Source organism: Uranotaenia lowii, chromosome 2 (genome assembly GCF_029784155.1).
Source record: "Uranotaenia lowii strain MFRU-FL chromosome 2, ASM2978415v1, whole genome shotgun sequence".
Classification (NCBI taxonomy): Eukaryota; Metazoa; Arthropoda; class Insecta; order Diptera; family Culicidae; genus Uranotaenia; species Uranotaenia lowii.
Window position 1 is genome coordinate 114,365,740 of NC_073692.1, and position 23,441 is coordinate 114,389,180.

A 23,441-nucleotide genomic window follows, 5' to 3' on the forward strand; every position below is an offset into this window, starting at 1 on the left:
ATATTTTATTAATGTAATAGCAGACTTCCAACAACTTTTTGGAACACTTAAATATTTAAAGGTTTATAGGAGTAAATCAGCGAAATTATTTGAAACAACCGTTGAAAATGTCCATACCGTTAACCGATTTTGCTAAAACTTACTCAAAAATTTTGATTTTTTTTTATTTCTTTGTGAAAATTGTGAAAAAATCCGGGCAATATCCGGACTTTTTTCACGATATCTGGGCAACCGGGCCGGACCGAACTTTCTCAAAATTATGCATCAAACCCGGATAAAACCGGCCAATCTGCAAGCTTAATATACGCAGACCAAGAAAAACGTTCAATTCTTAAAAAAAGGTTCGTGAGCCATAAAAAATTGGTCGCGAGCTACATGTGGACCACGGGTCATGGTTTGGCCACTCATGGTGTAGATGAAATTTAATATTTATAACAATTGTATAAGTTAAAGGTACAACGAAGTTAACCGGATCAGCTAGCATTTCCTAAATACATAAAATTACTGAAGACATTATACAGACATAAATTTTTGTGGTTATGTAATATAATTTCATTTGTATATGGATTTTTAAAAAGGCGTATGTTCCTACTCTAGACTTAGTGGCTTCTTTGGCTTTAAAATATCAAAAGTTGGAAAATAAAAATCATTTCACAGGTCTAGATTTAAAATACTCTTCTGCAAACAATGAAGCTTTAAAATTCACACATGCTATCATACCGTTTTCTGCCATAAAAATTAATTTTAATGTTCACAACGATTTGAAAAATTTTCTAACACTTCGGTGGTGAAACAGACAGATAAATTAGTGAGAAGCATTTTGAGACATAAAAAGGAATAAGAAAAAAATAAGCAACACCGGGGTATGTGTGGACGGTTTTTGATTAAATTACATCCAATATGATGCAGAACATGCTTACAAACGCTCTGTAGAGATGAGCTTTATAGACGCAAAGCGAGTAAAGTTATCACCTAAATTGTTATAGACTGCTGATAAGGGTGGCCCAAAATTGTACTATGTCTGGAATTTGGGGACTCAAGCTTCAAATGATAGCTTAATGTGTAAGAAACAACATTTTATATCGCGGCGACTCAGAAAAATGATGTTTAGAGGTCGCACTGGCTCGATTTTTGGAAAAAGGCAATTTTTTCGACATTCTGTCCTAATAACATTTTCAGATCTTAATCCAAAGTACACTTTTTTGTTAATTTTAATTATTTTTTTTTACCAGAATTCAAAATATTGCGTAGTTTAACAAATCATACGTACAAATTGAGAGTCCAAAACAGCTCCAATAAATTTTTAGTTTAAAACTAACATTATAAAGAAAATTTAAAAAAATATAAGAGACACATGTTTGATACTTTTTCAAGATCTGAAAATGTTATTAGGACAAAATGTGTGACCTCTGAACATCAGTGCGACCTCTAAACATCATTTTTCTAAGTTACTGCCTTACAAAAGTTTGTTTCTTATACCCTTTAGCTATCATTTGGGGCTTGAGGCCCCAAAATCCCAGACGTAGTAAAATTTTGAGCCACCCTATTGCTGATATCTTCACTCGCCCTGCTTCATGGGGTAAGAGAGGACGGTAGATTTTCCATTTGATTTCTCAGCAAACTCTCAACAAATTTTTGTTTTCTTGGTTGAATACGTTACTTTATTACCCGTCCAAAATTTTGAAAAAAGCTCATGATACTATTGCTAAGGCATCTTTCAATGATTATTGTGTGTAATTGATGTTGCAACACACGAGATCCGATTTCATCGAAAATATATACTTATTCCAGAACAAACAATTACTTAACCCAAATTTTCATGATCTGAACGCCAAATAAAGTTAAATTGTATTTGATAAAGGAGAAAAAATTGAAAAAAAAATATGTAAACATCAAATGTGTATAAAACCGCCGACATTTACTCCAGGTAGGGTTTGGAGACAAAATATTTGTTTTTTGTAAATAAAATTTTTTTTCTTCACCCGCCATTTCTTTTCCTTATTGGTTGATTCGAATGTAAAGATTGTTTCAATGCAGATTTTTTTTCGTGAGGAGCCAGCCACTAAGCCAGTTAACGAGAAATTTGCAATTGTAAAACATGCTAATCAACTCAACACCGTAGTTAAAAATAGAAAATTAACAAAAAGTCGCAGTAAACATCCGCTATTGTCGGAATCGTTTATCTTAAAGAGTTATTGAAGAGATTACAAGTACATTTAACATTCTTCATTGCAGTTTGAAAAATAATAGTGCACAGATTTCTTTAAATAGCCATCGTCCCTACTTACACCGGTGAACCTTAAAAAATTTAACAATCCAACCAAGCCATACTTTTAAAGAAGCCACTATCAATGTGATGAAAATGAACAATTCTAGCTAATATAAAGGAAAACCCTTGGAAAAGCTCAAAAATATGAAAAAGTTAAAAAATGATGCTCCATTTCAAAACCCGGCATTACAAAAAAAAAATAGTTTCAATATCTACCAATCAATTGTGGTGCGAATTTTCATAAGGTTTTTATTTAGGGTTTATGCTGAGCATAATTTTACCTTTTTTTTTTGTCAAAGTAAACTAAAGTTTTGATCTGTTGGAATTTTTTATCCTATTTTCACCATGAACTGCGCACTGTTTGTCATGTAAGATACATTGTAAAATTTGTTTTCCCTTACGAATCCGAAACATGTTATGTTGTTTACAACTGTTCATTCAATTTTGTTTTGTCAATCGTGTAGTTTTTGTCGCTTATCTAAATTTATGATTTTTTTTTGAGACTTCAAATCCCAAGGAATATAAATAAAAGAAATTTTGTAACGCCAAAAATTTTGTTGCTCATTCAAATAAAAAATCATTGTCGATGATTTGGTGTAATAATTTTGGTGTAATTTTGGTTGTAGTTTGAGGTAATTTTTTGATATTTTTATAAAATAGAGAAATTTTCCAAGAGTAAGCCTCTCTAGAGCAAAAGGCTTAAAATCCTATCAAATTGCAAAGTTTTAAGGAAGAAATAAACGTGATAGAGATTGAGGGCCTTGGGAATGGAATGAAATGAAAAATTTCATTTGTTTTTGTTGCTAAAATTTTATTAGTAATCTTTTAAAATTTACACCTTCATTTCTGCAGCATCATTTTACATCTTAAGATTTTAATTGTTGGTCGGCCTTAACACATTGAGGACCGCGATGGTGTTTTTTCGTCCACGAAGAAATCAAAACCGTGAAACATTGAAATTTAGCATTCTATATCTCAGAATTCACAGAATCAAAAGATACAAATTTAGTTTGATTGAGCCACCGAAATTTTTTTTTCAAATTTGAAGAATTTCATTATTAATTTTATTTCATTTGAGTAATGCCGCTAAGTGTAGTTTATTCTCAGAAATGAAATAACGAATATTCTCATACTTGGTATATTATGATCAAGAAAACTTGTTAAATCCGTCAAAATAGAGACTGATCAATGTTACCCTAAAGCATCAAATTCTAGACAGAGCCGAAATCGATTTTTAAATTAAACTATAAATAATCTTATAAATTTCTTCATCCATGTTTTAAGTTCATTGAGGAGTTTTTTTGTCAAGTATATCGAAAAAAATCTTATTATTGAGCAGTAGAAAGTACAGACTCTAGGTGAAAATGTTTGAAATCTTCATGACGGACATTGAGGTGTATAAGGGGCTGTTCACTAATTACGTAAGCACATAGGGGGGGGGGGGGTGAGGGGGGTTTCACATTTGCTTACGAACTCTTACTAGGGGGGTAGGGGGGGTTTCCAAAAATCTTACGTAAGAAATGTTACATCAAAAATTCATCTCAGACAGTGATGATTTCCAGTGATAGACACTGCCAACTCTAAATTTTACAAACGGTTTACCATAAGGTTGCCAGAATTTTTTCAGCATGTATCCGGGCCAGACAAACCGGGCAATTTTTATATAAATACCTAGCAAAATCTGGATATCCGATTTCAAATTGACGACCATAAATCCGGGCAATATCCGAGAAAATTTTGTCAAAACTCAGAAATTCCTCAACAAAAATCAAGAAAAAAAATCAAAAACAATTTTTTTTTTTCATCAAAACTCATCGATAGATTATGAACCGTATTTTAGGCTTCCAAAAAACCTTTCATAAATATTTTTATAAAACTTGCTCAAAAAATTTCGTTTTGGAGGTGATAGTTGTTTTTTTTTGTTTAATTTTCCAAATAAAGTGAATAAATCCGGGAAAAATCCGTGCATTTTTCAATGAGATCCGGGCAACCGGGCCGGGCCGGACTGTTCTCAAATTTAGAAACAAATATCCGGGCAAACCCGGATAAAACCAGACAATCTAACAACTTTAGTTTACCAAAAGAATCCTAAAACTTTATTGCTTACTGCTGAATGAGTCTGAGCTTTTAGGTTAGTTGACAACGTGATTGTCGTTAAACATTTTTGCCATAATTCAAGTAGTATAGAATGATATTTATGATTTTCAGGTAAAAACCATAACAATTTTGCATGGTACCTTATGCTAATCTGATCTCTATTTTTTTAAATCGGAATTTAAATTTTATATTGTTTATTCGATTTTGGAAATTTATTGAGAATTATTGATACTCCAAACATGCTACGTCTTGAATAATGTTTTCTTTAATCTTTTATGATATTTCACCTGTTGTTTTATATAGTTTTTGCTTTTCAAATACAGTTTATTAATTTTACTTAAAAAGTGCTTTGCTTTGAAGCATGTATAATATTCTCAAGTTATTTTTGAAAAAACCGTGTCAATTTCTCAAAGAATAAAAAACGTAAGATCTTACTAGGGGGGGAGGGAAGGTCTTGAAAAATCTTACTTTGTCTTACCAGGGAGGAGGGAGGGTTAAAAATTTCCAAAATCGTGCTTACGTAATTAGTGACCGGCCCCTAATGAAACGTGAACCAGCTGTAAAACTTTTATAGGTATCATATTAAATTAGAAATTTGTACATGCTGAATAATAGAAATTAACAGTTTACCCAACATTTGCCAATATTTGCTTTATGTAGGGTTTGAGAAAGTTGCTGCATTTGCTAATGTTGACAAAAAATTCTTTGCGCGGCTTACATACACTGCCGGCTATAAGTTTGGAATAACCCTCTCTAAAATATGAAATTTTTCTTCGGCCATTGAATGACATATTTCACATCTTTTCAACTCATTCAGCAGATTGAGAGACAAATCTTCATATGTGTTTAGCGAAATGTACAATGTACAGTTGTACAATTACCTTATGAGATTTAAACTTAGCTTAAAGCTGGAATGTTATTCAAAAAAAATTCACTTATAATTCAAAACCGATCATCTCAGGGTGGGGTGGACTGAATTTCAAAATTGAAGTTGATGAATTATAATTATTAAATAAAAAGCTTGGTTGTCAACCAAAAGTTCAAATGTATCCGAACCAGATATCAGATTATCCGATCACTGCATGATATTTTCAATGGCAATTTTGTTGTCAACTACAAATCGTTTAAAACCACAAGAAATGCAACGACACGACACATTTGGGAACCCTTTATGGAAAGGGTTTAGCGCTGACTCATTAACACGGATCTTGCCACGGATTTGTTGGTACAATCGAAGTGCTTTGGTAGACAACGCTGCTCTTTGACGATTGTGGATTGTTGGGACTTGAAGTCAGCTAGGGGCACAAGTGCAGGAACCAACAAGTTGCCGATGCCCTCATAGCCCATTGCTAGTTTACTGGCTCGGTCAAAAGGGACGAAGAAAATTTCACTTTCTTTCTGGAATTTTGCACAGTCTCTCTTCACTCAGTCAGCAGCATTGTTGTTGAAAGCTTGCTTGATTTGCGCGAACTCTGAACTTGTTTTGTGTTCATTGCATTTCGTCATAAAGTTATGCACTTACCTTGATGGTCGAGCTTAAGGGAGTGAAATGTAACCTGACCGCCTTGAAAGACTCCAGCCAGGCCATCAGGCAGTCTTGTCAGTGACTTGTCCGAGGTCGGTAGTTTTGTGGTGACGAAATCGAAAGTGATCCGGTTTCATTCTGCGGGTGCATTGTAATCCCTTCATTGAGTAATATCCCGGGATTGTTGAGTAATACTTTGAAATTAGGAGATCGCGATGCGTGGAATCGGAATGACCAGTTATGTTGTGCATTTTTCCAATCGGTACAAAAATATGACTGAGGGAGCAGGTTAGTTCAATATTGGTATACATATAACTACTAGAACTCTGGAAGTACGGAACCTTTAAGCGTGTATAATTATTGATAAGGAATTTTGTTCAACCATTCATAAATATTTTAATTTAGGTTTCTTAGTTTATCGGCATTATCGGGGAAAAGTGATGTCCTTTTTAGTAAGAACATCTTTAGATTATGAAGTTTTATAGGCGAATAGAATGTTAGAAAAAATCAAAGATGGTGAAAATGAGTGGGTAAAATTTATTAAAAACCACACATACCAAATTTTTGTTCGACTCGGGCCAACTACTATTAAGTGGGTGTTATAGATAGAGTTGGTAAACCACTATACATAATCTCAAGATGTTCTTACTAAAAAACATTTCGTTTCACCAATAAGGCCGATAGATTAACCCTTTAATGCATAGTGTTGTTTTAAAACAACACTAATTAAATCAAATTCTCTACAACGCATTAATATTCACTGAACATTCCTTCACTAAAGTTGCGCAAAAGATTACAGGAAATCAGCTCAGAATGTTTTTGGAACTGATTTTCCAATCATATGAGAGTTATTTGAGAAGGTATGCATAAAAGTTGACTTTTTTCACTGTTGTTTTAAAACAACATTATGCATTAAAGGGTTAAGTAACAAACATAAATTACGGTGATAAATCTCCTCATATTTTTAATTAATTTTTGAAATTATTTCTTAAAAGGTTTGAATGAGAAATAATCTAAGTAATGTTAAAATATTAAGAAACTTCAAACTGTAGAAGGTTATCTTGGATGAGGTGAGCATAACCAAAGTTTCATAAATGAAATAGCAGAAATTTCAATATTTTGCTCTATCCGTAGTTTTCGAAAAAAAAAACTGAGAAACCAGAAATTATTTTAGAAAATAAAAACTGGCGTTGTCCTCCCAGCTCAACCGCATTACATAGGTCTAACAGAACCCAAAGAAAAAACTTATCTCTTATCTAAACTATATCCTATCAAAGTACAAGGTAGGACGGAAATAATCATCTAGCAAGATTTTGTCGAATGATGTACCAAGCGCTGTGTGTGTATGTAAACCGGCATTAGAAAAAAAAATCGTTCTTTTTTTATAACCGAAGGAAAAGAACAACCAGTCAGTGAGTAATAGATTACTCACTGACTGGTTGTTCTTTTCCTTCGGTTATAAAAAAAGAACTATTTTTTTTTCTAATGCCGGTTTACATACACACACAGCGCTTGGTACATCATTCGACAAAATCTTGCTAGATGATTATTTCCGTCCTACCTTGTATTTTGATAGGATATAGTTTAGATAAGAGATAAGTTTTTTCTTTGGGTTCTGTTAGACCTATGTAATGCGGTTGAGCTGGGAGGACAACGCCAGTTTTTAAAAAGCATGTTAATACCTGTTCGGCATAGTATCTTATACCAATAATTCCACCTCCAAGGAAGTTTATTATTGGAGTCGAGTCTGATTTGTGGGTGTAGAAAATCAAATAATACCTAACTGCTAAAATTTCTTATAATAAGTGCTGTCCCGACTAAAAATGTATCACGGGAAAAACGCTGTAGAAAATAACCCATCGAGTATTTTTCATGAAAATTGGCAAACATTGTGGGAGACCCAGGAACCGCTCATTTAAGGTGTGCGAAATTCAATATGCACAAAAACGGAAGAAAATACTCAGATAAGATTAAGGTCGCCCTTGTTGCTATTTTCCAAGTAAAAAATCAGCGTGTCGTAGAAAAACATTAGTCAAATATTTGAATTGTGTTGTCAAAAAGTATTCTTTCCCATACTATTTTTGGGGATGATTTGTTTATGAATGAATATTCGAAAATATTACATTTGGCCATTCGTACGTCGGGGCTATTGTGTCTCGCACGGTAGGTAATCGAAATGTAGGTATTGTTTACACTCTATTTTTTCAATTGTCGGTTTTTTTTTTTAAAATAAGAAAAAACATTCTTCACTCATTTCTTTTTATTTCATTCAAGAATTTTCTTTGAAGAAATTCCTGCCATACAGTATAGGCGATCAAAATAATGATGTTTTGGATTCCAAATCATATTGCATAGTATTTTTTCAAACAATCCGAATTTTAGGAAATTTCGGTTATTTGTAGAAATGTTTCATAAGAAAATATCGGGAAATATGGTAAAAAAATTGACAAACCTCATCCATCGTAGTTTTGTTATTCAATCTTTGATAGATTTTAGTTTCCATAAGGAAATATGTTGTGCAATCTAGCAGTATCATGGAAGGCTTATGAGGAGTAAAACGGCCGGTTTTCTGGAAAACGACGAAGTCCCATAATGTCGACTTTACGCAATAATTTTTTATCGAGATGATACTGGATTTTCTTTCTTACGTGAATTATCAAATTTTTAAGTCGATATTTGCCGAAAACAAGTGCTTAGAGGCAGCCCTAAATCAAGTCCTATTAAGCCAATATACAAAATGTATATGACCGGTTTTTAGAAATCCGGTCATGAAATTCATAACATACAATCATAGCCACCGTAATGGGGATACATGAGAATTTTAAAAATAAACAAAAGTATGAAAAAAGACTATTTGCATCATTTTATTTTATTTTTTTCATGGAAAAACTTTCTCCTGAGCTAACGATCTTTAAAATGGAACACCTTTCAGCTACAATCATTTTTGTTTTTTATACAAGACGGGCATTTAAAATATTTATACCTTTGATTTTTTTAAAATGAAGCTGGATGTTTTAAATCTGTTGGGTTTTATTTTTTCCATTTTCACCATGATCTGCGCACTGTTTGTCTTGTGCATTTTGTGTATGAATATTATCTATTTATTCCAGCACGAGTCCAAAACATGTTATGTTGCTCACAACTCTTTCATACAATTATGTTTTGTCATTTATTGTTGTCGGTTTTTTTTTTCAAATTAAATATGTTATTGATTTTTCTCAAACAAATATTAACTTGATGGATTTAAATCTTAATTTGACTTTTTATAATAAAAGTTTTATTTGAACTGTGTTTGATGGTGAAACAATAACAATATCAGGAGAGTCAGGAGCCAAATACCAGATGTGGTAAGAACATGATTCATGAGCAGCGTTTTTGTCTTTTTTGGGTACATCCTCAAATGTTTCGAGCAGGTGTGTTGTGCTATGACCAACACTGTAACATATTTAAAAATATTATGTTTTAATGTAATTATTACTTTGCAAATACACCGTCAACAGGGAAATCATGCAACACTTTGCAACTGCAATGGCTTCTAAATACTTAATGTCCACAAATAATCATACCGCTTGTTAATAAAAAGTTTAAAGGTTGATGGAACATCAAGTTGTTGGAGTTTTTAATTTAACATGCGTTTTTAACCCTACTAAGAAAAAGAGGTAGGTTTAAACAAACTTTGTTTTTAATAAAAAATCAAATGAAAACGTTTGAAAATTTAAAATGTTTGATATATTTGTTAAGTCCTGACGCATTAAGCATCAATTGCAGTAATTTTAGTTTTTTTTTAGATTATTTTTACATTTTTTTTGTCAAAAATGTTTTTGAAGAAACAGCATAAGTGTGTTGCATACATTAAGGGGTAAAAAGTACTTTGTAAAATTCAACTAGCTGAAATCATGTTTGGATGGATGAAATTTTGAAATTAACAAACGCGTGATGAAAAACAATCATATTCCAGCATATGGAAACGAAATTCAAAAGATTAATCTTTGATTTGCTATTTTGTGCATTTCAGCCCGGACTGGTAACTGAATAAAAATATTTGTTAAAAAAAATGTTGTTCGATAAATATTTTGACACCCACAGTGTTGATATAGGATAATTAAAGCACCATAAAGTTTGAAAGTGATATCATTAAGCCAATCCGTCATACTGGGTAAAGTTTTTTTACGGCATCAATAAATGTTAAAAAATTGTACATCTATTGCTCGATTTTTCAAATTTTCTTTAAAAATCAAAAGCTTTAAAAAACTATCTCACGATGTGAGAAACTAAGTTATCATAATTTTGTTATCATCAAATGCTAACTTTATCTGATTATATTTAAATGAAAATTTAATGAGTGTTGTGGTATACAAATAATGCATCTAACCCTGTTGTTACATGATGCCCCGTTTGACGGTACTTAAAATTAAATATTTTATATTTGAAAACACTGTTGGACTGTAGTTTTTAATATCAAAAGGTTGAAAAACATCATAAGATTAAAAACAATTAAAAATATTGAGCAAAAATGTTCAATATTTCTCAGGTTTCTGATCTTGCAATTAACTTTCCTTTGATTTTATATTTTAAAAAAATGAAAAATAAAAGCAAACCTAAAATCACTGTAACATCATTCACGTGTTTCAAAACGCTTCAAAATGTTGTACAAAGTTTGTATTTCCCTAAAAACCTTAACGCACAAAAGTTTCTGTTATTTTACAGTTTTGTCAAAATTTTCAACTAAAATTTTCACCATTTCCATAGAAAATTCCATACAATATTGAAGGTCCTTGAGGGTCGCTTTAGAGTTATCCGATTAAGCTCAAACTTTTCAAGTAGTGTTTGGTCATTGATTGGATCAAGATTGTTTTGTAATAACTTGTTCTCCAGCAAATTGAAAATTAAGGACCACCCTAATGTTTGTGAAAATAATAGGCAGGGTAAGTGTTAGTTATTTTACTACATTTTGTCATGAGTTTTTGGCTTCTGTATAACATGCTAGATTTTTATTTCTTTTTTTTTGTGTTTCCAATTTTCAAATTCATTTACTGACTATTTTCAAACTTGAATCAAAAATTTTCACTTATACTGTAATCAAAAAAAATTATTTAAAAATTGCGTCGGTTCACCTAATTTAGCTCAATTTTTTCCATTTTTTTATGGTAATGTTCCTAATTTTGCTTGTCGTTAAATGTTCAACTAGACAAATAACCTGCTTGAATAATGATAATTTGCTATAATGTAGCTATAATATAGATAGAAAACAAAATAAAGAACACATTGAAAGAAAAAGTTAATCATTCACTTTTTGAGGGAGTTTTATTTAACAAATAATCTAAGATCTAATTTGAATAGACTACAGGTGTACCGAATAGTGGTTTTCGGCGAACGGCCGAATACCGAATATTGACCTTTACAACTATTCGGCCAAACGAATATTAGGCAGAATATTCGGCCGAATATTCGATCGAATATTCTGTATAGTATATGATAGAAATTAAAAAGTGACAATTTAATTTTTCTTCTACTTCTTCCATCTCAATACTCCTTATGTTTTTGAATCGATTATTTCAACCAGATGAATAAAACATCATATCTTCTTGAAGTAGAGGTCTCTTTGATTTTCAAAATCTCACCAATAGTTAGACGTACATCAGATGACCTGTCGCTTTAAGAACGTTTATCACCAAAGAGATTGAGCTCTAGTGAAATCTGGGACAACACATGTCAAAACAGGTGCCAGGCTATTTGAAAATGCATATTTTATATTTAATCAGATGAATGTCGATTTCAGCTAGATGTCTTTAAAATAGTTGCCAAAAACGATGATCTTTAACTTTGAGAATTCTATTTATTCTACCAAACGAATCCACACAGCCGGGTCTGGATTATTTTTTGAAAAATTTGTAAAAAAAGAACATATCTCAACAGAATCTGGGTATTATTCTCAAACATACAAGGGGAAAAAAAAGTAAATTATACTTAAAATTCAATGTTTTCATCGAATCACAGCAGCAGTGCTGAAGTCGTATTAAAGAGTTGAAGAAAAATTGATGTTTAAAAATAAAAATACTCTACAGTTTTTGAACGCAAAATCTAAAAATTTGAAATAGAAATTTGATTATTTGTTTCAGTATTCATTTAATTTTAAATTTTAGCATTAATTTAATTTAGCGAATAATCTGAATATACCCGGATCAAATCCAAAAAAATTTCAAATAATATCTGGCCATCCAGGTCAGATTTGACTATTCTCAAATTCTTTATTGGACAAGCCTGGATATATTTAAAAAAAATCTGGAATAAACGATAATCAAAGTATTCAGCTATCTACAGTGAAATACTTATACACGAATTCCCTTAAAATCTTTAACTGAAACCATAATTTTTTGATGATTTTGAAGCTCTTTCAACATTACTTTTAGATATTTTATAAATTTTCCAACATTAGTTGAAACATTTGACAAGCATGTTAGTGTATAAAATTTGGAAAATATGTATTCGGCCTATTCGGCCTATTCGGCCGAATACTTGGCTCAACTGTTCTGCTTAACGGTTTTTTTGCGGTTTTCGGCGCCGAATTTTCGGTACATCTTTAGAATAGACTATCAATCTATCAACTTTTTAATGAAAATTATTCCCAAATTGATAAATAAGTTGAATGGTTGGTTAAAATTTACTTGTTTAGTTACACAAACACACGTTTTGTCGTTGTGATAAAGAAACATAACGTCACGAATAGTGAAGACCACACGGTATGGCGAAATAAGGATCACCTGTTTGAACCGCATCAAAGCAATCGAAAGATTGCACTTTAATTCAACCACGGTATAAGAAAAGCTCACTGAAGAAGATAGTAAGTTGCTATCGAAAAACCGGAATCTGAACTTTTTCAATACCGTGATTGAATTGAAGGGAATCTTTCGATTTCTTTTATTCAGTAGAAATATTCTTGGATTACAACACATATAAAAGTCACGTGTTTGTTGCTTTGCCTGGGATTTAAAAGATCACCTGCAATATAAGGAATCCGGAAAAAAATTCATGCCCCTGAGACAATATTTTGTGAACATTTGGCCTTTTGTTATGTTTGGACTATAGTTCACACCATACTATCAGAAAAAAAGTGAAAGCTATTGGCGTACTTAGTGTGTAACATTGAATTTTAGTTTTTTGTTCAGCAAGAACTTGAGATGAGATTAATTGCTCACCTTCATTTGTCAGCTATTGGTAAGCTTAACAACAATCACGTGAACTTTTTTGTTCTCTCATCCGATACGGATCTCTGAAGCTCTAAAGTTCTCAAGATTAGCCTTCGAAGATTTGAAGAAATCTAACCCAATCTGATGCACCTTTTCGAATTACCCCCAAACCAGATCCCATAATCGACAGCTGGCCCCTGATGGGTTCACCCGGTCCGGTGCTTTCGATTGCCCTCTTCTACCTGCTGTTCGTACTTCATCTTGGACCCCGCTGGATGCAACGCAGAAAGCCGATCGAGCTCAAGGGAACGCTCATTCTGTACAACGCAGCCCAGGTCGTCTGCTCGACGCTTCTCTGCGTGCAGCCATTCTTCATCGGTGGAATCGGGCGAATGTTCAACGTTTCCTGCAACGACACAAGCGATTTGGATCGCGATCTTCAGCTCACGGTAAGGTTTGATTTTGGTGAAGCTGAAAAAAAAAACACTAAGTCAATTTGCTCGTGCACGGGCTCTTTTATTTCTGGTAATGATTCGATTTGTTTGGACCGGCCGGGCAAAGATAATCGGATCATTACACCGGATCTGCGATGATGATGATGTGTTGTTTTGGCAAGTCATCTTATTAATAGAAATATATTCTGAACTAATTATTTTCGGTATGGATCCATATCATTGATTTTTCTGGAAAAAAACGATAATAAATTAGTCATTTTGCTTCCACGGATGATGCTAAATGAGAGAGGTGACTATTAAAGTGACTACTAAAAAAAAACAAACAAAAAATTAGAATGCGATGATGATGATACTTCAAATTATGGATTTTGCATTTTTATTTTCAAGTTTTGTAACAATTTCTTGCTAAGGACTTGTCGATGGGGAAGTGAAATTTCCAAATGCTTCATAGTTCCGACTTTTCAACGGTAGAGAATTTGAAAGTTTGATGATCAATTTTTTATCTATATCAAGAATCACGTTTATGCATATGAAAAACACATATAAGATATTTAAAAATAGAGAACTTGCAAACGAAACTTTAATATAAGTACTCTGTTAATTTGAATACTTTTTTAAATTGAGCCCCAAAACATATAAACAAAACATATAAATGTGAACTCTAATTAAGATTAAATGTAAGAGTTTATCATTTTTTGCTCGGAAAAATTAATCAGTAAAGTGAAATAGATCGGAGGTATTGTTAAATTGAGTTTAAAGTACTACGAGTTTTGAACTCAAATTTCAAAATTTCAATAAGAAAATATTCAAAACAGAATTGATAAACTTAGTTTGAGTTCTTTAAATATATAGATTTCAGAAATCAACTATCCAGACTTTATTTAGTTTAAATATAGAAGAAAAATCAATGTAAGAAATTGAATTTTGAAGTTTTTTAAAATTCCAATTCAAAATTAGAACTCCGTTTGATTGAATTCCGCAGGAAGGCAAGCCAGTTGTTGTATATACATGTTTTTAAACCATATTTTTTAATTCCCTTTTTTGCCGAAAATTGTAAATAATTATCACGTAGGTATTGACTTTTGAAACTGATAGTTTGAACAAGTTAAATGTCAACAGCAAAGTTGCCGAAAAAAATTCTGTGTTTTTGAGAAAAAAAATCTGATCTTCTGCGATTGTACCCAAACATTTTGTGATGGTTTTCTGTGATGCTATTTCCGTCCATTACATTGAAAATTCATGATAAATTCGGTCTTTTTTACATTAAAGTTGAGTAAAACCAATTAAAATTACCAATCATATGATACTTTGCTGAATTACAAAGTTAAAATCCAATTGTTAAGTTGCCCAAAAAAATATAATTTTGGAAATTCTTTCAAAACTCAAAAATTCTGTGAATTTTTTCAAAATTTTGTGTTCTGTGACACAGATTCTGTGATGAAAATTTGCTTAAAATTCTGTGAAATTACAGATTTTTCTGTGAATTCGGCAACCTTGGTCAACAGTCGTGGGTTTAAGAATTATATAAGTCAACAAAATTGAAATATGAAGCTAGAATTTTTTTTTTGTGGCGAAGGCAATATTCTGAGTTTGGATTGTCTTGGGATGTGAACAGTGGATTCCACTATCTTCTAGGTATTTTTGCCATCATCTCTTTAAATGCAGCACTCAATGTATGGATTCAACAAAATATCAGAAATTTTGATAAATTTTGCATACCGTGGTTTCAAGAGTAAGTTTTATGTATATTAAAAAAAATGTCTGTCTGTCTGTTCCCTTTAGACCCGCAAACTACTGACCCGATTTTTCGGCAGGTAGAGGCTTTTAATACCGTATAAAGATCCTATATTAGTTTGAGACACCTCCCTTTCCCTGAAAGGGGGGAGGGAGTCTCCCATACAAAAGAAAAAAATCTTCATATCTGGAGAACCGATCATGCAAATGGAACCGAATTTGGCATGGGAGTGCATTTCAGTACGAAGAATTTTTCTTTGATGGTTTGGTATCCCTCGCTCTTTCCAATGAAGAAATAGGAAAGAGGGAGGAGGGCTGTCTTACAAAGTTTTGTGAAAGTCGAGAACTTAGTATGTAAATGGAACACAATGTGGCATGTATCTGAGGGTTTTTGAATATGAGAAATGATTGTATGGTTACACACCACCCTTCTCCCAGCGCGGAGAAAATGCAGAGGAAGGTGAGCTTCTATACAATTTTTATTACATAACTCGAGAACTATTCGAGCCAATTTAAATAAAGAAGAGAGGGGATAGGAGCTCCTCTCCAGTTTTTGAATAACTCGAGTACTGACCAAGCAAATGGAACCAAATTTGGAATGGGATCATATTTCGATACGAGAAATATTTCATGATAATTTGAAACCATTAATTTTTTGCAGTAAGTATAATGAATGGATTGGAAATATAGGAAGGGAGGAGGAGAGCTTCTTAACTTTTTTTTTGCATTACGCGAGAATTGATCTAAAAGGTACACAAAATTTTACATGAGAAAATATTTTGGTATGATCCACCCTTCCAGTGAAAAGGTAAAGAGAATGGATGACTCAATAAAAAAAAAATACCATTATAGTTCTCAGTTCATACTAACAAAGCCAGCAAATGGAATCATATAAATTTTGTTTTAAAGCTTCAAAATTAAACGACCAATTCAACTAAATTTTATATAAGGGGGTTTTTGGGTACGAAAAAACTGATATGATTATTAGAAACCCCAATTTTCTCAAGCCAGGGGGTTGGACAGAACTGGGTGCTCAATTATATTTTTTTAGCATAAATCGATAACATATCAAGCAAAAGGGAACATGAGTTTTAACATAGGTTGATTGCGTATGAATTATTTTTAGACCATCCGGGCGCATAATTTTTTTCATAATTTACTTGACATGACATTACTCGGAAACTCTTTCCAAATGTGGCATGTGACTTTTTGCAGATACTTTAAATATTTCTTTGATTTAGTTCATAGCCCCTTCAAACTTTGGAAATTGGATAGGGTAGCGAATGTATATGAATTAAATAATTAAATAAACTCCAGCTGCAGCTCTCATTATATAGCGGTTCCATTTAAATTTTATTGTTATTTGATTTCAAATATTGCCCATAAAACATCTAAAATGGTAAAACTTTTAGAAAATTTCATTAGGTTTTGAAAGGTGCAGGAAAGCACACCGGATCAGCTAGTATAAAACAAAATTGAAATGAATAATTTTTATCACTTGAAAAATGTAGGTAATTAAAAAATTCAATTTTGGGAATATTGAATGATATTGCAATGATATCTAAAGTGGATGATTTAGATCATTGATCCATTTTCTTCTAGACCGCGAGTAATTTTGAGTTTAATAAAGTGTCGGTTGATTTCTTATTTCATATTTACTTTTATGTATGTATTTTATGATAGTTTCTAAGGTATTTCATTTGAAGCATGTTTTGAAGCAAAAGTCAAAACATGTTGCAGTCTTCATTCAAATTGTTATAAAATAAATAGCTCCATTATCGAAAATCTCAAAAGTTGCTTTCAGAGATGCCAATTTTTTTTCTCAATACATATTTTATAAAATTGTGGAATTTTATCTCTTTAAATCCTGGTTAAAAACGCATCATAAAAATATCAAACGGTTTTGTGTTTCTTTTGAGCCCAACAGCAACTGTACAAATTTTGGTGGCTCAAAGAATTGACATGGACTGAAGCAATAGAGTGAGTCGATTTGATGTCATTTTTGAATTTCTCAAACCTTGGGGTCTAAAAAGCTTCGTTTTTGTTCAAACTCATCCATGACTTTTGCAGAATTTTTAAATAACGTTTACATGAGTTAATTTGAACTTTTATGTTTGTATGGGAAAATTAAATATTTCGTACTGAAAAATCAACATCATTTTTAATTCTTCTGTGGAACCTAGTCTGCTGATAGATTTTGTGCCAATTTATAAATTCTATAAGTAAATTTACCGAGGTATTGCATGACTACTTTGCATGAACCTTCGGGAGGCCCAAGCAGTGATGTCAATGGAATTTACAGTTTATCAATGCCAAAAGACATAGGTACCCCTGTTAAACATTTTTGTGGTCTTTCTCAAGAAAATTATCTGTCTGCTGTTATTGTCAATATCGTTTTTTTTTTTTCATCGGTTAGTTATCCAGTATTTGCAGCTCTGTGGGGGGTATTGTTGTCATTATATTTGCTTGCAGTCATGTTTTTGAATGCAGAATCTTACAATTTGAACCTGATAGAAAAAATTATTTTGAAAGGAGAAATCACCGTGAATTTGTTTTATGAAATGAATTTGCGGCTTTATCGGTGAGGGTTAAAGAGTTGAAATGAAAGACGGATAGAAGATCAGAAAAAAATTCTAAGGTGGTGAAAAGAGCGAAGAGCATTTGAAATAGAAGCTTGACCACATGCTAAATTCTTTGTCCCGCATCAATTAACTGTATTTAAGAAGTAGTACCCAATAGAGAAGGCACTACATTTTTCGATACAGTTAATTATGGATGGTTCGACCGCCATGTGAGTGTGCACATGTGCCGAACGGACAAAAAATTTAGCATGTGGTTGCTCTGTTAAGGCTTCTATTGTGCGATATCGTTCCATCGATGGCTAGGTAGATTTCTTATTTTCGTTTTGTGCGTCAATACAGTTAATTGATGCGGGACAAAGAATTTAGCATGTGGTCAAGCTTCTATTTCAAATGCTCTTCGCTTTTTTCACCACCTTAGAATTTTCTTCTGATCTTCTATCCGTCTTTCATTTCAACTCTTTAACCCTCACCGATAAAGCCGCAAATTCATTTCATAGAAAAAAATAATTTTCATCCGTTTTCCTATGGTCGCACTTTGACGTAGTTTCAAATTATGGATATTGTGTTATGTGGATTGTGTGGGTATTGTTGGAGGTTGAGCTTTCTGAGTTGGTAAGTGGGATTTGAATCGGTTTAATGTGTGAGTTCTGTGTATTACTTAAACTATTACTATTGCTCGTTGATTGTTTGTGTTTTACGAATTGTAGTCAGGTCCCGGCAACAGATCCCTGCAACGTTACACGTTGATTCTCGTTTTTAAGCTTTTTTTCCTCAGATTTAAGCTTTTTTTGTCTTGAGAGCATAGGAGACGAAAGCTTAAATCTGAGAAAAAAAGCTTAAATCTGTCAAAACGAGGGGAAAAAAGGGGAAATCTGAGAGATGTGCTCCACACGGTTTGAATAACATTGCCGGGAAGTGCCCGGCAACGATACAGGATTTGTCTATGTATCGTGTGACCAACATCTTTTAACTGAGTGTTGGTGAATCTCGTTTTTAAGCTTTTTTTCCTCAGATTTAAGCTTTTTTTGCCTTGAGAGCATAGGAGATGAAAGCTCAAATCTGAAGAAAAAAGCTTAAATCTTTCAAAAAAAGGGGAAATCTGAGAGATGTGCTCCATACGGTTTGTATAACATTGCCGGGATGTGACTATAAATAATACACAGAACTCACACGTCAAACTGATTCAAATCCCACTTACAAACAAAGAAAGCTCAACCTCCAACAATACCCACACAATCCGCATAACACAATATCCATAATTTAAAAAATGCGTCTATGTGTGACCATAGGAAATCAGATTAAAAATAATCTTTTCTATCCGTTTCAAATTCTAAGATACTCTCCCACAGAGCTGCAAATTCTGGACATCTGACGGTGGAAAAAATACGATATTTACGATAATGCCCTTGAGAAGAACCACAAAAAATGGTCGAAACATCGGGTATTCAAATAAAAAGTTGTTTGATTAAAACCTCAGATCGTAAAAAGCCAAAAAATTTAATTTTAAAATAAATTATAACGATTTCAATGTTTAGTTTGTATGTAATTGATGTAAATGCCATCTTAGGGATAACTGACATATTACATAACGCATTTAGGAGGGAGGATATAGCAGTTTGTTACGCTTTGTGAATTTCGGATAGAAAATCTTATGACAATGTTTAACATAGAAGGGGGGAGGGGGGGGGGGGGGGTTGGCAATGATCGAAAATTGCGTTACGTAACATTTGAACAGCCCCTTACATAGTTGTTTTTGGACCCGAAATTGTTTGATATGTTTATGGTTCAATTTAAATCAGTCTATTGTTCATATCCCTAAAACAAAAATATCAACGAAATTTTTTTTATTCTTGATCGAGTAGAGATAAACCAATTGATTTCAAAGCTATTTCTGTTTAATTTTTCATACCTACTAGTTTTACTACAATTAAGGATAGTATCGGTGTTCTTCAGGCTGTCTTTTTTTGTAATTTCTTTAATTGAAACGCCTCATACCTTGAGGCTTTAAGGAGCCTACCTCGTTTTGTATGTTTACAATTGTCAGCGTCACTTTTTGAAGAGAACAGAAAATAAATAGGGAAATAAAAACTGCTGTCTTTTTTGTCAGATTAAATATCACTCACGCACATAAAGAGAAGCACATCTTCCAAAATAAACAAAACTACCTATTAATTTGGATTCTGAAAGATGCGTTGATTGAAAGCTTGACAATCTGGTGAGTTAGATTAGCATATTTAATGAACGAAATTGATAGAATGTTAACGAGAAGATCTGATGGATGCTAAATTGATCACAATAACAGAATTTCAAGGAAATGAAAAAACTTTTTTGCATTTTCATTTCCAGATCTGGAAGGGAACCTGGTGGTATTTGGTGCTGAAGGTGATCGAACTGCTGGACACGGTCTTCTTCGTGCTGCGTAAGAAACAAAATCAGGTATCATTCCTGCATGTCTATCATCACACCATAATGGTCGTCTTCACTTGGGGCTACCTGAAGTATCTGCCAGGTAAGATAAGACTGCCCGAAATAATCCGTTCAAAAATGTAAACCGATGGGTTGCTGTCCAAAAGTAATAATTTAATTAATTTTTTTATTTGTGTTCTACGCGCAGGCGTCCAAGGTGCGTTTCTGGGAATCCTGAACTCGTTCGTGCACATCGTCATGTATACGTACTACCTGATAGCTGCCCTGGGACCTCGCTACCATAAGTATCTCTGGTGGAAGAAGTACATGACGACCCTGCAGCTGACTCAGTTTGGCATCATGCTGATCTATCTGGTGCTCATCATCAGCTTCCAGTGTAGCGTTCCCCGATCGCTGACGTTTTTCTTCGTCGGCAACGTGAGCATCTTTCTGTTTTTGTTTTGGAACTTCTACAGGAAGGCTTACAGCAGTAGCAGCAAAGGCGGAAAACCGGTCCCGGCGAGCCACCTAAAGCGGCACTGATTCCACGTGTCGTCTGGGTTGGGTTGTTTACGCGAATCAATTTATTGCTATCGAAATATATTGAACCTACAACGGTTCCTTTTATTTATTTATGGAATTTCCATGTGTTTCCCTTTTTTAAAAATAGCAGGGAGGTCCGTTTTTTTAAATTCAAAAACATTCATTTTTAAGAAATTCATGTTTAATTGGCCAATACTTTGCATTCTAAGCTATTCAGAATAATACTAAAACAATTTGTTTGAGAGGCAGTTAATGAGTCTGAGACTTTGTATTGAACCAGTAATCCTATTACACTAGCTATAATTAAAAAAAAAAAAGAAAAATCAGTTTCCCAAATCATTATGGTTAATATGAAAAGATGAATGAACTTTTAGATTCAAGTCTCTATACTTCAACAACGAACAAACAATCATTCTGGTTATTACAATGAAGTAAATTGAAGGTAAATATTGAGTAGAAAATACAATATTTGCTTGCTTTGAGCAACAGAAAAGGATGAAATCTATTTTCATTGAGTTGGACACAAAAGATCCTAAACAGACCTTAAAAGATGATTAACAAAGAAAATGAATATGATTTAGTATAAGAAGGTTTCCCTAGAAATTTTTGTTGTTTGTTAGATGGAAGCAGTCGGTTGATAGCGTTTGCCATAAAATTCTACTGATTGCTTTCCTTTCGTGCTGAATTTAGATGCAAGAAAATCATCTTCATCTTCATCTTCATCTTTTACCAACATAGCCAAAACGTGTAAGCATCCTGGAAAATGAAAAGACTTGCGTCCTTCATTTTTCTTTTCAACGTTATCTCTGTTACATAAAACATGCATTGCAGAGATAACTACGGCCAGGTCAACCATGTGGTAATTACCGCAAAAGATTCTGGAGCAAGGGGAGGAATAAAGCGTGGAGTTCCCTACCAAACGCTTCATATGGATTACTTAAATACCTACAGCATAATTTGAAAATAGCTACACTAATCTAATGACGTGTATTAGGAAAATAACGTTTATTATAATAGAAATGGTTTGATCTCACCAAATAAGTCTTGGAAGTTTTCGACTAGAAAACTTTCCCTCTAGTCCGTAGCAGCTGACTTTAAAATTCCTTCCAAACTCCCCCAACCAGGATTCAGCATGCCGAAACAAAGTACGAACCCCTCCGGGAACAACCAGCAGTCACTTAATCTGACATCATTTTCCACTGTTTAATTATAAAATTTCAACTTTTGTTGTAGTTTATTTAAAAATATTTATGGACGAAAACAAAAACGCGTGCGATGCCCAAAAATCATGGCTTACTCCTCTTCTGAATTTAGATGCAAGAAAATCAGAAAAAAATTGAAGCATTCCAAAAAACCAAAAATAATAATTCTTATTTTAATTAAAGTGCAGAACGACATAAACAGCAACACTGCTTTGAATTACACCGCACTTTAACGATTGATGGTCGGAAATTAAACGCCTAAATGTAGACCAGTAATTTTGAACCTTTCCCAGTTCCCACAATCTCAATGCCTGTTTGATTTCTTGAAAATACAAAGAATGGAAACTTTAACTTTAAAATAGACTAACGAAATATTTAAGATATTAAACCACAAACAACACAAATCCAAACAACAATTTTCATGACCTAAGATCTGGGGTTTGCAAAGTGATCTGGCAAGGGACTGCAGAAGTATATCCACGTGGAAAGCGTGGAATGAAAAAAAGAGTTTTATTCTCCTCCCTCTCCCTTCTATGGACAAACGTTGAAATTTAGTAAAATTGTGCTCAATCTTAAATAAAATATCTTAAAAACGTTATTTGAAAACTTCAATTTAAAAAGAAAAGTGATAACATGAATGGCTTATTTAAACATGAAAATATATAAAGATTCAACTAAATCAGAAGGGTTCTTAATCGCATTAGCGCAAGGCACCCTTCCAAATAAACGAATTTCAAATTCAAAATCATTTAAAACACTTAGTACAAATACATTTTAACACAATCTTTCAAAGAATCAACAATCAAAAATCCATCATTTCCTCAAACGAAAAGGTTAGGCACAGAACTTAACTTGAGTTGCATCCAATAATTACGCTTTTTTGACCCCCTCCATCCATATGTCATAAATCATAACGCCGTGTTTTCCCATTTGAAAATTACGTTACGCTGAAACTTACCTCTTCCCCCTCTTCCATCTAGCTGTAAATTTATATTTTCGCTAGTTCCAAAAAAGTTTTATCATTATATTTGCTGAAGTTTTTCGCAGCAAATCTGACATACATATATGTATAATGTTAAGATACTAAACAAATTGCTGAAATCGTACAAACCAGCACAACATTTCTGGATCTTTACTATCGGAATCCATAGTGGAGAAACTGAAATTTCTTACACAGATCATAAATTTTGGAAAAATTTGTCAAATTGAACAGAACAACAAATCTGCTATCTCAAAAAAATAGTGTAATTGCACTTTGTTGCAAATTCCATTTTTGTCATTTTTGTTGTTGCAAATTCCAACAAAATGTGACTTTGAGGTCTTTTTAATCATTTTAAAATGTTTCCCACACGAAAAATATAATGAATGTATTTATTCCATTATGTCAATCGTTAGACTTAGCATGAACTTATTAATGCAGAATTTGCAAAACAATAGAAAT

The 23,441-nt window shown here is 32.9% G+C and overlaps 1 protein-coding gene across 1 annotated transcript; it reads left to right on the forward strand.

The window, feature by feature from the left end:
- The first annotated feature begins 5,935 nt into the window (after nucleotides 1–5,935).
- On the forward strand, nucleotides 5,936–20,895 carry LOC129747860 (elongation of very long chain fatty acids protein AAEL008004). The gene is made up of 4 exons (XM_055742235.1): nucleotides 5,936–6,179; nucleotides 13,253–13,527; nucleotides 20,196–20,358; nucleotides 20,464–20,895. The coding sequence occupies exons 1-4, from the start codon at nucleotides 6,107–6,109 to the stop codon at nucleotides 20,796–20,798; spliced, it is 846 nt and encodes a 281-aa protein (XP_055598210.1). The 5' UTR covers nucleotides 5,936–6,106; the 3' UTR covers nucleotides 20,799–20,895.
- The last annotated feature ends 2,546 nt before the right edge of the window (nucleotides 20,896–23,441 follow it).

Bases quoted from the DNA above. Each gene is read 5' to 3' on its own strand.
- LOC129747860 (XM_055742235.1), top strand. From the start codon at position 6,107: ATGCGTGGAATCGGAATGACCAGTTATGTTGTGCATTTTTCCAATCGG. The intron at 13,528-20,195 runs GTAAGGTTTGAT...TTTCATTTCCAG, and splicing joins ATCGCGATCTTCAGCTCACG to ATCTGGAAGGGAACCTGGTG. The intron at 20,359-20,463 runs GTAAGATAAGAC...TTCTACGCGCAG, and splicing joins CTACCTGAAGTATCTGCCAG to GCGTCCAAGGTGCGTTTCTG.